The 17019-nt window shown below is 39.2% G+C and overlaps 1 protein-coding gene across 5 annotated transcripts in view; it reads left to right on the top strand.

Moving 5' to 3' along the window:
* Positions 1 to 17019, top strand: part of Tox (thymocyte selection associated high mobility group box) — a 302005-nt gene that overhangs the window by 26630 nt on the left and 258356 nt on the right. The window contains exon 1 of one of the 5 annotated variants that reach the window (XM_029533316.1): positions 539 to 599. The exons of the other annotated variants lie outside the window; for them this stretch is intronic. Coding sequence (XP_029389176.1) covers positions 579 to 599 — 21 coding nt within the window. The 5' untranslated portion in view covers positions 539 to 578. Of the gene's footprint in view, positions 1 to 538; positions 600 to 17019 lie in introns of those variants that run through there. 5 annotated transcript variants of the gene reach the window in all.

Here is a 17019-nt window from a genome sequence, read left to right as displayed (position 1 = left end):
TGTCTCTGTGTGTGTGTGTGTATGTATGTATGTATGTATGTATGTATGTATGTATGAGCTACAGTATGTGTGTAAAACGTGTCTAAAGATCTGAAGACAACGTGCCTGAACAGTTTCTTTTTAACTCACAGGGTTGACAGCAAGTGATTTAACCTACTGAGCTACTTTGCTGCTCACCCTTCCAAGTTTAATTAGAAATGAAACAAGAGTAGACAATATGCATAGTTACATTAGATTGTGTCTAGTTTTATTCTGCATTGGGAATTGGGAAAATGAGTTCTAGGAAAGGTCCTTATATTTAAGCAGAACTTAAATTAACAAAGGGCTACCAAGAATGATGGCAGTACGAGCCTGCGATTCCAGAACTTGGGAGACAAAGGCAGGAGGATGGAGATTTTGGGGCCAGCCTGAGTTGCATGGAGACATACTGGCTTAATTTTTAAAAAATTGCAGGGCCATTATTACACAGTTAGTAATTTTAATTAAATTACCCCTTTCAGGGCTTTCCAGATCTTATGGAAAATAAGAGTGTTTTATGTTTGATAGAAGTTCCTTGTGAGTTTATCTGAGGGAACTACATGGAGATGACACTAAATTCAGTAAGTACCTCTCAGTCTCCTGCAATCTTATGGTATATTGTTTTATTACTGGGTGGGAGGAGGATTTTGCTGTTTATTCATGGCTGACCTGTTACTTGCTCTGAAGCCTAGACTGACTGTGAAGTCATAGGACACCTCTTGCCTCAGCTTTCTTAGTGCTGGGATGACAGGCCCCTCACCCCTACCCCCACCCCCACCCCCACACTCAGCAACATACAATCTCTTAAAAGACTCTAAGTTCTCCTTCAGGGTTGTCAGTTCTTGAGTGTTGTATGAACCACCAGAGCAGGGTTAGGAAAAGTGGTTTTTGTATCTGGCCGTACAGACACCGACAGTGTGGTACATGGATGGCTAGCATGTTCAGTCCTGGCCAGAGAATGCCGGTAGGAAGGGTTTACCGTCTCAGAATGGAGGACAGTGTTAGCCCACAGAACTTCAGGTGCATGGTTTGGATGAAGTGGGCTTGTTTTTCTTCCCTGGGGTGTTTACAGGCCAGCAATGGGTAAATGAAATCCCCCTAGCTGTCCCTGAAGCTAAGAAGTCATTTCCATCCGACAGAACTGATAAATGAAATAAGAACTACATAAGGGACTTGTAGGAATTATAAGTGTATGTGTCAGATTGTTATAGAGCCCAAAGTGGTCCACATGATGATCCTGCATCCAACTGAGTTGGATGAAGGTCTTAAATGAGAATGTGTAAAAAGTGACTAGAGGATGATGGGTGGAGCCATAGCCCTAAGTTATCCTCTGTTCTCTGCATCTCTCTCATGTTCTCATATGCTCAGATCATACACTCATACACTATGCGCCAAAGTAGTAAGTTAAGCAGATTTTGGCAGACTCTCTCCTGGTAGATTTTGTTTTTGTTTTTGTTTTTGTTTTTGTTTTTGTAAAGTGAGTTAAAGGATTAACATTTAGTAAGAACTTGATTTTTTGTTGTTGTTGTTTCAGCAGGTGCTTTTATAAAGTCTTTTTAGTTCTGTAGTTATTTTATCTTAAATAAACTTGGATACTGGGAGCCGTTGCACAGTCTAGTTAGGTTATAAGTACTGTGTTTCATGGTTCCTGTTAAGCCAGTGTCGTTTTGAGTTAATGAAGGGTCATTAGTGTAATCTATCCTATGTAGCTAATAAGGACTGGACTAAAACAGTGTGTTGTCATGTCACTGCAAGGTCCCCCAGATAGCATCAGTTTGTTTTGATTTGCAAGGTGCTGTCTGTGGCTGCCTCTGCTCCCCTTACACTGAAGCCACCCCATTGGCCAACTATGAGCATGGTCCTTGCTTTGTTCACATTAATGGAACATGACAGCCTTATTCATCATATGCAAGTTTTTTTAATCTTTAAAATTCTGTCCCAAACCTAGCCAACAAAGAGGAATGGCTGTGTAATACTTAGGGGGCTTGTTTATTTACTGCTAATCAGGCTTCTGTTTAGTCTCCTGACATGAACCAAAGCAGAAGTTATGGTGTCCCAACATTTCCTTCGATTCTGTACCCAAAGTGTGGTACTTCGGCAATGATTTTGATGATTTAGACACATGGGTTTTGGTTTAACTGCCTGAGAAATTCTCTAATTTGACACGCCAGTTCAGAAGCTCAGGCCTGACTATAGCCCCATTGAAAATATAAATTTTTATAACTGAATCTCCCACACGTTTCTACATATCATTGTGGGAGTATATGAAAGTGCAGTTGAGTAAGATAGTGAGCTACAGTGCAAGAGAGGGAGAGAGAGAGAGAGAGAGAGAGAGAGAGAGAGAGAGAGAGAGAGAGAGAGAGAGANAGAGAGAGAGAGAGAGAGAGAGAGAGAGAGAGAGAGAGAATGTTTAGAACCTGCCTACTGATGATGGCCAGAACTATGATAGACCCGCAGGCTGTAACTGTTTAATGTCTTATTCTTTTTTGTGACCTCCTGAAAAAATGATAAAACACACATTAAGATAATTTATATTAGATGTCAAGAATGTGTTTTTTATATATAATAAAGGTTTCCATCCCTTTGATTAAATTTATGTTTATATTTGACACATTCTTGAGACACATAAATTTGTGTGACAGTGGAAGTCCACACACTCCCAGTACCCGGGGCCAGGCTGGGCTGAATTTGGACACAGGACATAAATAAAAGTGGTTTTATGTTTCACCTTCATCTGGTAGGTGAGCACTCCACCTTTTCTTGTGAAACATAATCGGTTGTGACATGGCAAAATTAGATCCTGGCTATTTATTATCTTCTGAAATCAAACCCCATAACTGGGGAAGCATGTGGTAGGTCCGCTGGGGCAGCTTGCATGCTGAGAGAGAAGGAGGGCCCTTCAGTCATCTAAGCTCAAGGTGATTTTCCCCCAACATCTCCAGCATTTTAATTAATTACCCTGAAAGATTGAGTAAATTATTATTTGAATACTTTATGGCATTCTATGTTAACATCTCAAGGACAAAGTGCTATACTTTGCTCTTCAACAATGCTTCCTCTGTCAGAATATATCTTGGAAATTTATGTACTTTGCAGCAGAGTAAAGGAGGGCTGGAACGGTGTCCTGTGAATTATCAGGAGGCACCAGTGCTACACGTGCTCTGGCCCACAATTAAAAGGATATTTATCAGCATCTGATCTTGAGTGAGAAATTAACAAAATCAAGGGTAAAATTGATTAGCTGGGATTCCTCTGAACATATGAAGTCTGCTTGGCCTTCTTTGATAATGTCTTTTCCTTTTGATGATGGTGTCTTAAACCTGGGCCAAACTGAAGTGCTACACAAAAACCTTCAAGTCAAAACAAAATGCAATTCACTGAGACAGTCTAGCCTGAGCCTGGGTACTGTGCTTCGTGTGTGGTGCGCTGTTCCCTTTATGCTCGTAGGTAAAAGGTGCCCAGCTTAGCTATCAGCATCCGTAAAAATATGTATTTCATTTTCAAAGCGTTCTTCAGTCTGCAGAAAGTGCTGCATGCTGGGTAGGAGGATGCTTATTTAAATATAAAAGTGCCAAAGAAGTCGCGGGTTGTTTAGTTGATCTTTGTAACGCTAACAAGCATCTTACTGCAGGAATAATCTTTCCTTCCCTGTCAGGCACTCAAACCCTTACTAACTTCATCCTCATGTCAGTAGATTAGATTAAATCCCCTTTTACTGCTTCATATTAATATTTTCAATGGCACACTAATCCAAGAAATAAATGTGTCAGTTTCTATGGCTACACAGTAATGGGCATGGCCATCAGATAGTGCCTTAAGGCCACATAAAAGACTTAATGTACAGATTGAATAGAAGCACATTATTTATTACGAAGCTATCAGGCTGAGAAACTTAGCAATCTCATTTTTTTTTAGATTTGCCCATTTGACCCGGGCCAATTTGCCTGACTGATAATATTGAATATTTAGTATCACAATGTTTTTGCAGTTTTAAGGATAGTGTTTCAGGCTAATTTGATTCAGTGTAGTTTGATGGATTGAATACTTTTATGTCCCTGAAACCTTTATCGATAACTTCTTTCCGAGTCTTAAACGTTAAGTGAGACGGAGGAGTGGGTTTTCTAGTACAGGCCTTTATCATTGTGGGGATGGGAGTCTGTTTAACAAAGCGGAGACACAAATAGCAATTTAGCTATCGAGCCTGATTCTGCCAACTGGGTGTGGACCTTGGAGCAGAGGATGAGAATGAGGAAAGAGCTGGGGAATAGGAGAATAGACTCCCACAGCATCAATCTGTCAAGAAACAAACAAGGCTATGACTCTGCTAGGATGGTTAGATTCTCCACTGTATGAGTAAACTTAGAGAAAGAAAGAGTTGTGAAAAAACAAACTGTCCTTTCGTTTGTCCTAAGCCTCATGTATCCAACCCCTTTTCTTCCTTTAATGATAAGGAATACAGGGACCATTTCATCAAGTTTATAAAAATCACTTTTAGCGTAAAGTCTGCTGTTGCCCTTCAGTGTGTTTGCATTTGAGGCAAAATGGAATTAGAAACAAAATCTCAAATTGGTGCTTTGGCATCTTACAAGGACCTCTTAATCACATAGATATGTTTGAGTAGACTCACTGTTTCTTAAGAATGAGTGTAGGGGAAACTGGATATTGAACACAGTTGTTAGTGGCTGGCAGATGAAAGTTGTAGTGTTGAGATATGATCAACTATTTCAAATCAAATAGAAAAAAAGTGTTTCTGTTAAGGTTTTGGAATTGGCTATTTTTTGGGTCAAACCTTTTTTGGCCATTGCTAAGTGTGGTATCTGTGAGCAGAGGGTATAAGAGGGTATTTCTCAACTATGAACCTGAGTACCCCTGTATATTTTTCATATTTCTTTGCTTGGTTTATTGTCTTTCTATTTGACATGATTTACCACTTACAGACTTAAGCTATAATTACTTATTATTTATTGATATAGTTGAATCACTATTTCATTTAGAAAAAGTTGGGGATTCAGGAAAGGAATGTTTAAAACTTAAAAGTAATTTACTGTCTTCTAGAAATCTGGTGAAAGACAAACTTATTTTCTAATGTTTTCTTACATTCCCTGCAAAAGCTATTAATAACAATATAAAGTGTACCATTGCCAAGAGCTGGCATTTCTAGAATTTTTTCAATAAATCTGTTGAGCACCGTAGAAGCCATTGAGAAGGCAGGGGAGACTCAGAAAACCTTTAGTCACTCTATGTGAGTTCTCCAAGTCCACTGACATCTTGAATGTTATGTTCTGGAAAAGTCCATTTCTACTAAGTCGGAATAACCTACTTGAAGATGATATTTCCTCAGCACTGATGCTAAGGAGAAGTAAAAGGATATTGATAGCATGCAGCATAAGGTTAAAATTGACAATACATTGTTGCCTGAGAATCAGTTGGAAATGACTCATTTGCATGGACTGCTGTATTTTTATTTTATCAGAATGATGCTTATTTCCCAGTTCAGAAGTGACGAACCCAGACATCGTGGCTATTTTTCATCACAGTGTGAACATTATCATCCTTCTATTTGTAGAAGACATGTGTGGGGAATCTCTGTTCTTTATCTCTACAGTGTTTTGTTTCTAGTTTGATAATAATAATAATAATAAAAACACAATGTAAAGCCTTCCTCCATGATTCACACACAAATACTTGAAAACAGTTTCACAGGAAAAAATATAGCATTGTAAAGATTCTTTTATGACTCAAGAATAAACACCAAAAGATCTATTTTAAAACACACACACACACACACACACACACACACACACACACACACACTCAAAACAAAATGAATTGAATAAGCAATTTAACAAGATCATCTGTGGTATGATTATATGAAAACTTATTTAAGCTATAGATAAACAAACATGTTCCTACCACAATTTGTTTTATCACCCCAGCCTTAAAAGCACTATCATGGTATCTCAAACCTCTTTGGATGGTATTATTATAACAATTAACACGTATCTTGCAACAAGTGTCTGCTATTTTAACAATGGTCAAAGATGCAATAAGAACATGAGAGAGATTTTCTGTTCTGCGACGGAAGGTTCTTTGTGAATTTAGAAGGAACAGGTGGAAATATTCTTCAGGAAAAAAAAAAAAAGCAAAAGGAGATTTCAACAGCACTTCATCCCTCCAGTTCTTAAAGGAATGAGTTATTGTTTCTCTCTCCCATGGTCATTAATAATGACAGACACGCGCGGTGCAGAGTTCACCTACATTATTGTCAGCAACAGGACTGGCAAGAGAATATTTATTACAAGAGGAGGCAGGACAGCGACATGATGTTGAAACAGAAGACAAGAGCAGAGTTCAATTGTTGTTGTTGTTTTTCCCCTCCGGAGATAAAACACAATCATTCTCTAAGTTTTCTTAATAACATTCGTTTCCAAACCCTCATATCACTAATATCTCATATCTCCATAAATGTTCCTTGTATTGTTGATTTAAAAACTGAAATGTCAAGGCACTTGTTTTGATTTTATTTTCCCAGTAAACCTGTCTAATAACCAAATATATTTGAATAACTCTTAAAATAGCATTGGATTGTTGGTAGGATTTTGATTGTTAAGATCCCTCTGCCCTTACTATGTAGAGAATTAAAGAGTATTTCAAACAGGGAAGGTAGCATTTAGATAGGGATTTAGAATTTTACTTAAATCAATACTGCAATGAAGCATGGGCCCCAAGATGAAGTATTACAAGTATACTTCTGCTGCTTCTCTGGAAACTCCCCCATTCTCCTTTCTTTTGGTCCCCTGCCTCCCCCTTCTCTAATTTTAGCCTATTAAGGCAACTAGACTAGGAATTCCTTTCCCTGGTTAGTCTGTTGATTGTCCATCAAGGTACAAAGGGAAGCCTGTCCTTTCTCGGAGTCAGCTTTCTCTTCCCCCCAGCCCCATCCTAGCTCCACATATAGCAACAGAGGCTCAAAAATAGCCTCTTCAGTGGAAATACCTGACTCTCTGAATTCACTTAAAAAGAAAGAATGAAAGCAGTGAAGGGGGCCGAGTGAGTAGAATTGAAACTGGATTCCTCTCTAATTACAGAATAAAAGAAAGGAAGAGAGGAGGCTCAAGGTTTTCATTTGTTTATGGAAAAAATAAAGCAGTTTCATAAATGAGGAGATATACAAGGGAAGATACATTAAAAGAAAAAGTGACCAGTTAGCCGACAAAAATGGAGCAACTCCATATTGTGCCTGAGAAAGAGTTTGTAAAGATCTTTATTCTGATGTGTGCTTGGCACATGGTAAGGACAGTGGCTTCTTTTTCAGTCAGAGAAAAATGTCATGTCATGCCTATTTTCCTCAGCAGTTACCATTGTGTGCACATCTGCAAGGTGCTTAATAGTTGTGTGTTGAAAGCACGTGCAGATGGTAGAGAGGTGAGGGCGTATGGGCATTTGTTAAACAGAACTGTGTCCACAAATACCTGTTGGAATACTTACAGCTGTATTAGCATGCCATTGGCTAATACTCAACCTCTTAAGCTCCCAGGTTGATTTCATAGGGCAGAAAGAAATCACCACCACCATGGCCTTAAAGTTTATGGAAAGTTTGCTCCTAGGCCAGATTAACCCATGTAAGAGTGATCTTTGATTCCCCAAGTCTTCCTGGAAGATTGTTTGAAAGCAAGACATGAGGTGTAGTGACTCATTAATTTATGGGGGTGGGAAAAGAAAGGAAAGAATATAAGTATTCCAAGTTAAGGTCAAACCAAAGAACAAAATTGTCAAATGTTAGGATATAAAACTGAACTAATGTCCAAAACTCTGTAGGTAATGGGCTTACAGCATAGCATTAAGAAGAACAGCACAGGATTAAAATTGCACTGAAGTATACAAACATGATTCTTTAGTTACCAAAAGATATTCTCTGGTTGGATTAAATTACTGCTCTAATTAATGGGCAAGATCCAAATCAAACAGACCTCTGATTATTGTAGCTTAAAGTAAAACAATAGTCTTTTACTTCTTTCTATATAGTGTTATAATTTAAATTGTGTGGGAAAATACACACACACTTCTGAATGGTATTTATGAAGGGACAGTAGTAGAATAGCTGTGAGAGATCTGGCATACGACTTTTTACAAATAACTCTCATTGTCAGTTACTTACATCTTTGAAAAACAAGATGGAGCTATCTGCTACCTCTTTGCCTCAACGTTATCCCTGGCCTTTGAACATGATGCCTGACCGTCACAGTAATTAGGGATTTTGTGAGAGACATGGTCAACACCTTCAGAATCATTTGATTGTGCTTTTCTTAACCACCATATAAAGATATTTTTTTTCAAGAGCTACCTTTCAAAGATACCAAGTGATGCTCTGAGCATGTGATCAAAACCAGACACTTGAAGCTGACATCCATGCATGGAGCCCCTCTTCTTTCACACTATGACAGAACCTATAAGTGCATGACGCTATTACTTAGGGACTTTGAGGAGGTCGTGTATAGGGGCTATACAATGATCCTGAATTAACTTGCAAGACTTATTACTACACAGGATTAAATCATTCCCATTAGAGATCCTTCCATGCATACTGTCAGATGCAGTATGTGACAGTTATAATTTCTGCAACCCAACTGTTGAGGCTGCTATTCAGGCTTCTCTTCAGAGTAGTGACTGGTACTTGCTTCCGTAGACCTTCGGGGCTGCTCAGTGCTCAAGCCACCTGCTTGCTATCTTTTCCCTAGCATCATGATCAGGTAAGGTCAAGGAACGGCTGTTTCCCAATGTTGGGGTATTACACAAGTAGAATTAAGTTTAATGACTTTTGGTAACATGGCTAATATTTTTCATCATTTATCTGTTGACATGAATAACAGTGTTTGCTTATTTCTAATCGCCTTTTTTCCTTTGTAGAGTTGAGTCATCTTCTCTCTGCTTTGGCATATGCCCTCTCAACCTAAGCATGCCTGTGTGGGAAATGACAAATCCCTATTTTCTGTGTTTAACATTTGTCTTTCTGTGATTAGGGAATGAAAAGTGTTCCATATAGAGTGGGTTTTCAATTGCTTCTATTTTTTATAGTCCAATAAACACATTTCCCTTCTTTTAATAGCATGTTTTCTACACCATAGCCTTTAGCAAACAAGCCCGAATCAATGAGTATCGAAATCCATTCAGTATTAACCATGTAAATAAAATGTCAGTTTTTTTAAGCACAGAGTGTGGAAAAGGTCTGTCACCAAGTCTTTCTGGAGCCATCACCTGTCATTAGATAGGCTTTGACATTATGGACACAGGAAGTACAGGAGAAATCCTCTAGCCATTCAGTCTCTTTCTACATCCCAAATTCTTGACAAAGTGAGAAAACACTGATTCAACAGTCTTTACCTAAAATGTTTGTTGAGACTAGAAATGGACTTTAGAATTTTTTTTTTAGATTTGTGTGTGTGTGTGTGTGTGTGTGTGTAAGTGTGTGTGTGTGTGTTGTTGTTGGCATTATTACAAACTATTGTTTAAAAATTAATGTAGTTAAGTTCACTTTGGCTCCAATATCACTAGTGTGAAATCCTTGATCAGCATTTGTGGCAAACATCATGTTAAGAACTGTCACTGTGGCTGGGCGGTGGTGGCGCACATCTTTAATCCCAGGACTCAGGAAGCAGAGGCACGCAGATTTCTGAGTTCAAGGCCAGCCTGGTCTACAAAGTGAGTTCCAGGACAGCCAAGGCTATACAGAGAAACCCTGTCTCGAAAAAAACCAAAAAAAAAAAAAACAAAAACAAAACAAAACAAAACAAAACCTGTCACTGTGGCTTTCATGTCTCATAGCCCGTCTAACAGCTTCTTATAGGAAGGGCCTTCCATACCACTGCAATAAGGTCTTTATCTTAGTTTGTAGTGCTGCATGGCTGTTATTTTTCACTTCTTCACTACACTTTTCTAAGCAAACCCTTGTAACCCAACTTTCATATAACCCCCATTACTATCATTCATTTTAGGGGCATCCTTGGGGCTCTTCTAGCTGTTAAGAAATCATTTTGTCCTCAGTGGTTTCTCTTGGATGTGTGTTGCATAGTGCCCATGGTTGGCCTCTCTTTGGAAGACTTTTCTCTTGGGTATAGCTTCCTCAGTCTCTTGGTTTTTGTCTTACGCCTTCCGCGGACTTCTCGTGTGTCATTCAGGCTTGGCCAGCCCTTGGCTGTCCAGTCCACCCACTGCTACCTTCCTTTCCTTGTCCTGATTACTAAGGCAGATACATACCTCTGGTCAAAACTTTTTATCCTGATTCATGCTGCCAACGTCTATAGATTTCAAGAGGAAAAAAAAAAATCTTTTCCTTCTATCCTTTCATGATTTCTGTTAGGGCAACTGAGACAAATAAAGATTACCAGGAGAAAACATGCAAGTGAATTGAAGGGCTTTGGCCTGATACTGATACCTCCATGTGACAATGAACACCTGAAGCCACAGGTCAATGTGGGCATTTTCTTCCCAGTTTGGATGGAGCCTGGAAAGAAAGGCATAGAAGCTTGGTGTTGTAGACCAATGGGATCCCAGTTCGGGTTCTATTTCAGGTGTCGTTCTGTGTTTAGAAGTAAGGACAACGCTTTCCTGTTAGTGTGGGTAAGATATATCTTCCATTAGACTCTTATAACCTCTGTATCTCAAATCTCTTAGCACAGGAGCTTCCATATGCCCTGCATCCTCTTTTGAGAATACCATGAGCAGAATTCCATTTTTGGTGTTTTGGGACCTATGTATCCAATACATTTATCAACTGTTTCCTTTCCAGTTTTGTTTTCATGATCTTTGTTCTCCTAGACCATCAGGATAAAACTCTGGGCTTCTTCTTTGTACCCTTTTCTTCATCTTATTCATGAATGAAATAGCAATTTGTCTTATTGGACTATGCCCCATTTCCTGTTTTGGTGACTGACATCTCCTGGCTATATGCCTAGCAGACACTTTTTCTGCAGTCCCTGTCTTCAGAGTGGGTTATGTGTCACAAACTAACAGATAAGCTTAGCTTCCCGCATCATAATTTTCTCTTTTCCCAAGTACCTGCCTCAACTCCTCTGCCTGGTGCAACCTCACATTCCTCCAGTGTCGGGCATTTTTCATATGGCTCCATCTGGATAGCTTAGAACGTGCATGACAGAAAAAGGTTCACTCAATCCTTCCTGCCTGTTTAACTTTCTGATGTGGAAGACGCTAACTCTGTATTCCTGGCCCTTTACCTGTAATTCAATGGTTGGCTGAAGTGTAAATGTATAGGTCTTATGTAGGAGATACTCTCACTAGTTTTCTCCTATCCTGTAACTGTTAGTTATTATAGAAAGTAGTATTATAGAAAGCAAATCTTCTTTGCTTTCATAATGACAGCTGAAAAGAGGCTAGTTCAGAGAATATGCAGACAGCATGTTTGCAGGCAGGTGTGTTGTTAGGGGGATTATCAACTAACACATTAAATGGCTGCCCAAAGTTATTTATTCTCTGGCAACGGATATTACAGAGAAGATTTGAAATTATTATCTGAACAATGAAAGCTTTTAAAAACACACGCTGTATAAACATCAAGGGAAGAAGGGAATACTGGGCAGAGTAGATGACTTCGAGATGATAAGGTTAGTATTGTTTAAGTTGCATCTTTCAAGCAGTCTGAGAGAAGACTCCATTTCCTTCACATGGTTGAGGAGGAGGAGACCTTTGCCATTTGTCTCCAGCTTAGGGATTTGTCTTTACCTTTCTAAGAAATTATCCACTAATAATACCTGAAGCACTAGAATTTTGGATAGAAAAACTAAAGGTAAAAAATAAACTAATATTCAAATATGTGTGGTATAAAGTGGACTGTAAAGATGGTGAATATGATCAGGTACCCCATGAACCTTAATACTTCTTGATTTCAAGCAATGCATTTAGTGTGGTTTTGTACCCCACCCCCAAATATTTTGTATACGTGGTCTGGCTGTTATGCTGTTTCTTTCCTTCTCCTTTTTACTATAGGATTTTCTCAAGGTTTCTATGGCACAGCAGAGGGATTTAATAAGACTTATGGGTCACAATGATGGTACAATCTTTGCAAAGTGCACATAATGCTAATGCCTGAGATGTTCCAAACGTCTTTGAAAATGATTCTGAGCACTAGAAAACTGTTCATGCTTCCAGGTGACACTTTGAAGGGTTTGGGGCATTTGTAGCTTCTGTTTAGAGTGGGATTCCAGTTTGTCACTATGCTAGGATGTGCCACATTAAAAAAAAGTACGCACAGAGGTGGAGTGTGGCTCAGCTGCGTTTTATGTTTTAGGAACCATTTTTTTTTTTTTTTTTTGTGAGTACACTTGAATGTAGGAGGCCCTAGGTTCTATCTCCAGCATGGCATAAAAAATTAAATAAAGTAAAACAACATAAAATAAAGTGGAGTAAACAGATAAACAACGTGTATATTGTCAGGGGGAATGATTTGTCTATAGCTCCACAGTAGTCATAATCCTCTTAGTCTTTCAGGAGTGGCCATGATAGGTGAGTTCCGTTTTCATAATATTTTCAAGTAGCTACCCACTCAGATTCTCAGTGTAGTAAGCATAAGTACACAAATGCCCAGTTTTATAAATACATGTATTTGAGTTCAACAATGGAGTTAAATAAATGCCAAGCGAAAAAGTAATAGGAAGTTTAATGAAAATGTGAGCAGAGAATAAAATTACTACAAGCTCTTAGATGTTTTAAGTAATAGATTTTTTTTTTCTGTTTAACACTTAGGGCACTTGATAAAACTGTGATGTTAAAGTGTTAAGAATTGAAAATACATTAAGTGGGAAATGATAAAAATGCTCCTTCATGTTTTTAAATCTAACACACTACAGCTAAAAAAGATAGTATTGTGATCTACACAGATCTTTGTTTTTTCACATTTCTGTGGTACGTACCTTTGAAGCTCTGTGCAGAGCAGGGGAGTAAGGACCAATTCCCAAGCTACTTGCTAACGATCAGCATAATTTGTACATATCATTCTCTCACAGCATCTTTTAGTGCTGGGGATTGAACTCAGGACCTTGTGTGTGTGAGACACATAGTCCATCGCCGAGTTACAGCCCTGACCCACTTTTTAACTGGATTCCTTCCTGTGTTTTTTGGTTGTCATTATTGATCTACTAAAGTTCATCACTGGCAAGCCTCTACTAGATGCTTAGAAAAGAAAAAGAGACTCACAGGATCAAAGCATGAAGTGACATCATTGCATCAATTTTTAATGTCTCTCAATATGGCTTACCAGTCAAGGTAGGATATCTTCTTAGAAAGCATTCATGCATCTAATACCATTGCCGAATTTTACTTTTAATTTTGGACGGTATACAGATCTATTTATTCATGAAGTTACAAGAAAAATGGATCCTCAAATTACAGTGGATTTCAACTCAGAGATTACCTATCTGTTGATTGGATGCTTGCTAGAAGGCTGGGTTAAAGGACACATCCAGAAACTCAGAGGAAACTCCAGACTCTAAAGAATTTATATAAAAAAAGAAAGTCCAATTTTTTTACTTATATATTTTCATTTTTAATCACATCACAAATTATTTGATTATTGTGCCATCCTACCTCCATATGAAAGAGTTTCATGAAAATGTAGAAAACAGAAGTTTGAGAACTACTGGAATTTTAAATTCCTAAGTTGTCCAGATTGGTCTTCACAGGCCACAGTTCTGTGTAACTGGATTACAGCATGACAAAGTAAACAGGCTGAGCAAATCCATTTGTAGATCTACCCTCCTAGGCGATGCCACAAGCACTGCCAGCCCAAGCCCAGGAGTTTCTCATAGGTTCATGTCAATAACTCATTGGACCTTTGTTGCACTACTTTAAAATTTGCATGGAGGTTTGACTCTCTCCTATTGAGGGATTTCAGTCTTTGTCTCCCTAATCATAATCACTTGTTTTCCTGTATATTCTAAGCAGCCCTTTTAATACCTTTAAAAAAAAACCTGCAGCATCTTTTCAATTAAATCATATCTGGAGCCAGCTGCTATTGGAACTTGATAACTTAGCAATTAATAGAGAGAGGAACATCTTTTCTCTGAGGGAGAAGACACCCGTTTGGAGTGTTTCACTGCTTTGCAAACTGTTCGCTTCATAAGACCTAAGCAGCGACTTGAGTTTTACAGCACACAAAACTGTGTGAGTGAGTGTGTGTGTGTGTGTGTGTGTGTGTGTGTGTATGGGTATGGGCATGGGGGAGGGATTCCAATCAGGAGTGCCCTGAGGGTTGGTATTCTGAGGTCTTCTATGTGCTCCAAAGGGCTGTGCTCCACTCTTCTTGTTCCTTCCTTCCTTTAAGTAGAATCCCAGTGGATTAGACAAACTTGCCTTATGTCAAGCTCTCTCCATGTCTGTGGACTTTCACTATAATCATTGAAAAGGAGCAAAGGTCACTTTATATGTGTGTCTATGTGACATACATATATATGTGTGTGTGTGTGTGTGTGTGTGTGTGTGTGTGTGTGATATGTGATATATGTATATGACATATATATATTAAATGTGTATATTTGTATATGACATATAATGGAAATACATGCACATATATACACATATATCTGTAGGTATGTATGTGTGTATGTATGTACATATCTGTGCAAATTAGAATTGATAGGTAGTTGATAATTGTGTCTATGTGTAGCTGTATCTCTGTGTGAGAAATCAGAAACAGCTTTCTATGTTGAAATACTCTAACTTTATCTGAAATTAATTTTTCTTATACAGTTTACCACACTTTTCTTAGTACACAATTATATGAGAACACCAACCACATCTTCTGGTCCACTCGGGACTTTTAAATCACTTTTCAAAACTTAATGCTCCACTCACCTCATCATTTCCCAAAAGGGCCTTGAATATGGTTCATGACGTACAAGGTTACTATGTGAACAGACCTGGCCTTACGACCCCAGCATCTGTCTCTGTCCCCAACTAGGGGACACCCTTTCCAGATGCTGTTCCATCTTAGTAGCAGGCATCCTTTTGAGCCGGCTAGTTTTGTCAACTAGACACAAACCAGTCATCTGAGGAGAGAGAACCTTGAGGCAATGTTTCCAACATTGCAAGGCTGGTTGACATACCCACCCCCTTGGTTAACTACTGATGTGGAGGGGTGCAGCCCACTGTGAGATCGTACCACCTCTGGGCAGGAGGTGTTGGGAGGTGTAAGAAAGGTTGCTGAGTCAGCCAAGGTAGCATTCATCAGTGATAGGCTGTGATTTAGATTTCCTCCTAAGTGTTCTTGGTTGTCATCTTTACCACAGCAACAACAGGAAGCCACGTTTCTCATCTGTGGGAACTTTGGTCAGTCTGCCAGTGTTCTCTTGCCTGTATCTCCAACTTTGGTCTCTGCATGTTCTTTGCTCTCGGTACATACACTTATGCATGTTCCTTTAGTCTTGAAAATACAGGGAGAAGAACCAAGATGGCTCTTGAATCTCTCCTCTGCTTCAGTTTTTTTCTCTTAGCAGTTTACACCAAACATTGGGAAGGTCAGGTTCTCATGAAAACATGCCTTCACCTGGTTGACCCATCAATGATTTTGATCCTAGTCATTCTCAGAAACCAATGGTGTTCTTGATAACCAAACCTTTGGAACCCTTCTCTGCTGGGTGTAGGTATGTCTTAGATCTTTCTAAATTTTTTTATCCCAGTGTCCTTACCATTGGTGGACCTTTTAACTCAGTGAGTCAATGCTATTTCATTCAAAATCACAGTCGATTCTGGGTGTCTCTGGAATTGACATATGAAAAAGTGGTAAACTGTGTGGTTCTTAACTATATCTCGGGACTCATTTTTGCAACTCTTTTCTGTAAGTATGTTATTTTCCAGGTTGATCGATCCCAAACAAGTGGCTTCAATCCTTGTGTATAGCTAATGTCTCTAAAATTTAATCTGCAATCTCATTTCTAAAGCTCCATAGTCGATAGGCATCTGCAACGTAACGTCCTATATTTTCAGACAAGATTCACACAAAACACTGCTGGTTTCCTTGCTGTAATCTCTAATGTGGACATTTCCATCCCTCAACAGTTACCTCAAGCCAGGTTCTAGGAGAGATTCTAGTCATTCAGCCTTTACCACCTCCTTAAACTAGCAGCATATGATGTCAGAGACATCACGCAATCCTAGTATTCAGAGGCTAAGGCAAAAGGATCAAAGAGTTGTAGGCCTTCCTCAGTTACATGGTGAATTTGAAGCAACCCTGCCTCAAACTAATGAAAAAGCCAACAAACAAAACAAACCAACTCAGTAGACGGTTAATACCCCCAAGTAAGTGAACAATTATCTATCTCACTGGCCATTTGCACCAGATAGCTTTTTACTTCTGACACTTGTGACTACCCTGCAGTTTTGCACTGGTTCTCACAGATACACAGTTCTCTTGTCGCTGACTCCATGGCCAGGTACACATACAGGCCCTTCTGGCCTGACCTCAGATTCTTAGGAGCTCCTATGTCAAGAAAGACAGCCATTGACCTTCCCGTGTGAAGTCACCCTCTGTATTTGTACAGGCAACTCTCTGTGACTCAGATACCCTCCTCATACTTCTTCCAGATCTTTTTCCTGAACTCTTCCACATCCATTTTTCCAAGTTTATCCACCATGCCCCCCAGATCCTACAGTAGTTACATCCATCTTCAATGGGCTCACAGGCACTCCATGTGACTCTTCACTTCAGGGCAGGTGGTAGTATAGTGTTGTGATTATAAACACATGCTTCACAATCACCCTATCAGGGAGTGTGACTGAGGACCAAAATATATACAATGGTAGCCGGTGGCTTCACCTGCATACACCTATGGTTCTCTCTCTTTAAGAGGGAGATCTTTCCAAGAAGACAGAGTTATGAACATGAACCAAAACTGAAGACATGTAGAATGTCTATTATGGAGCAGGGCTTAGTAAAAGTTTTCTTCCTGTGGCACTGCCCCTTCCTCCTCCTCCTCCTCCTCCTCCTCCTCCTCC

Source organism: Mus pahari, chromosome 22 (genome assembly GCF_900095145.1).
Source record: "Mus pahari chromosome 22, PAHARI_EIJ_v1.1, whole genome shotgun sequence".
Taxonomy (NCBI): Eukaryota; Metazoa; Chordata; class Mammalia; order Rodentia; family Muridae; genus Mus; species Mus pahari.
The sequence above is the reverse complement of the archived record's forward strand: the minus strand, read 5'-3'. Positions and strand labels throughout refer to the sequence as shown.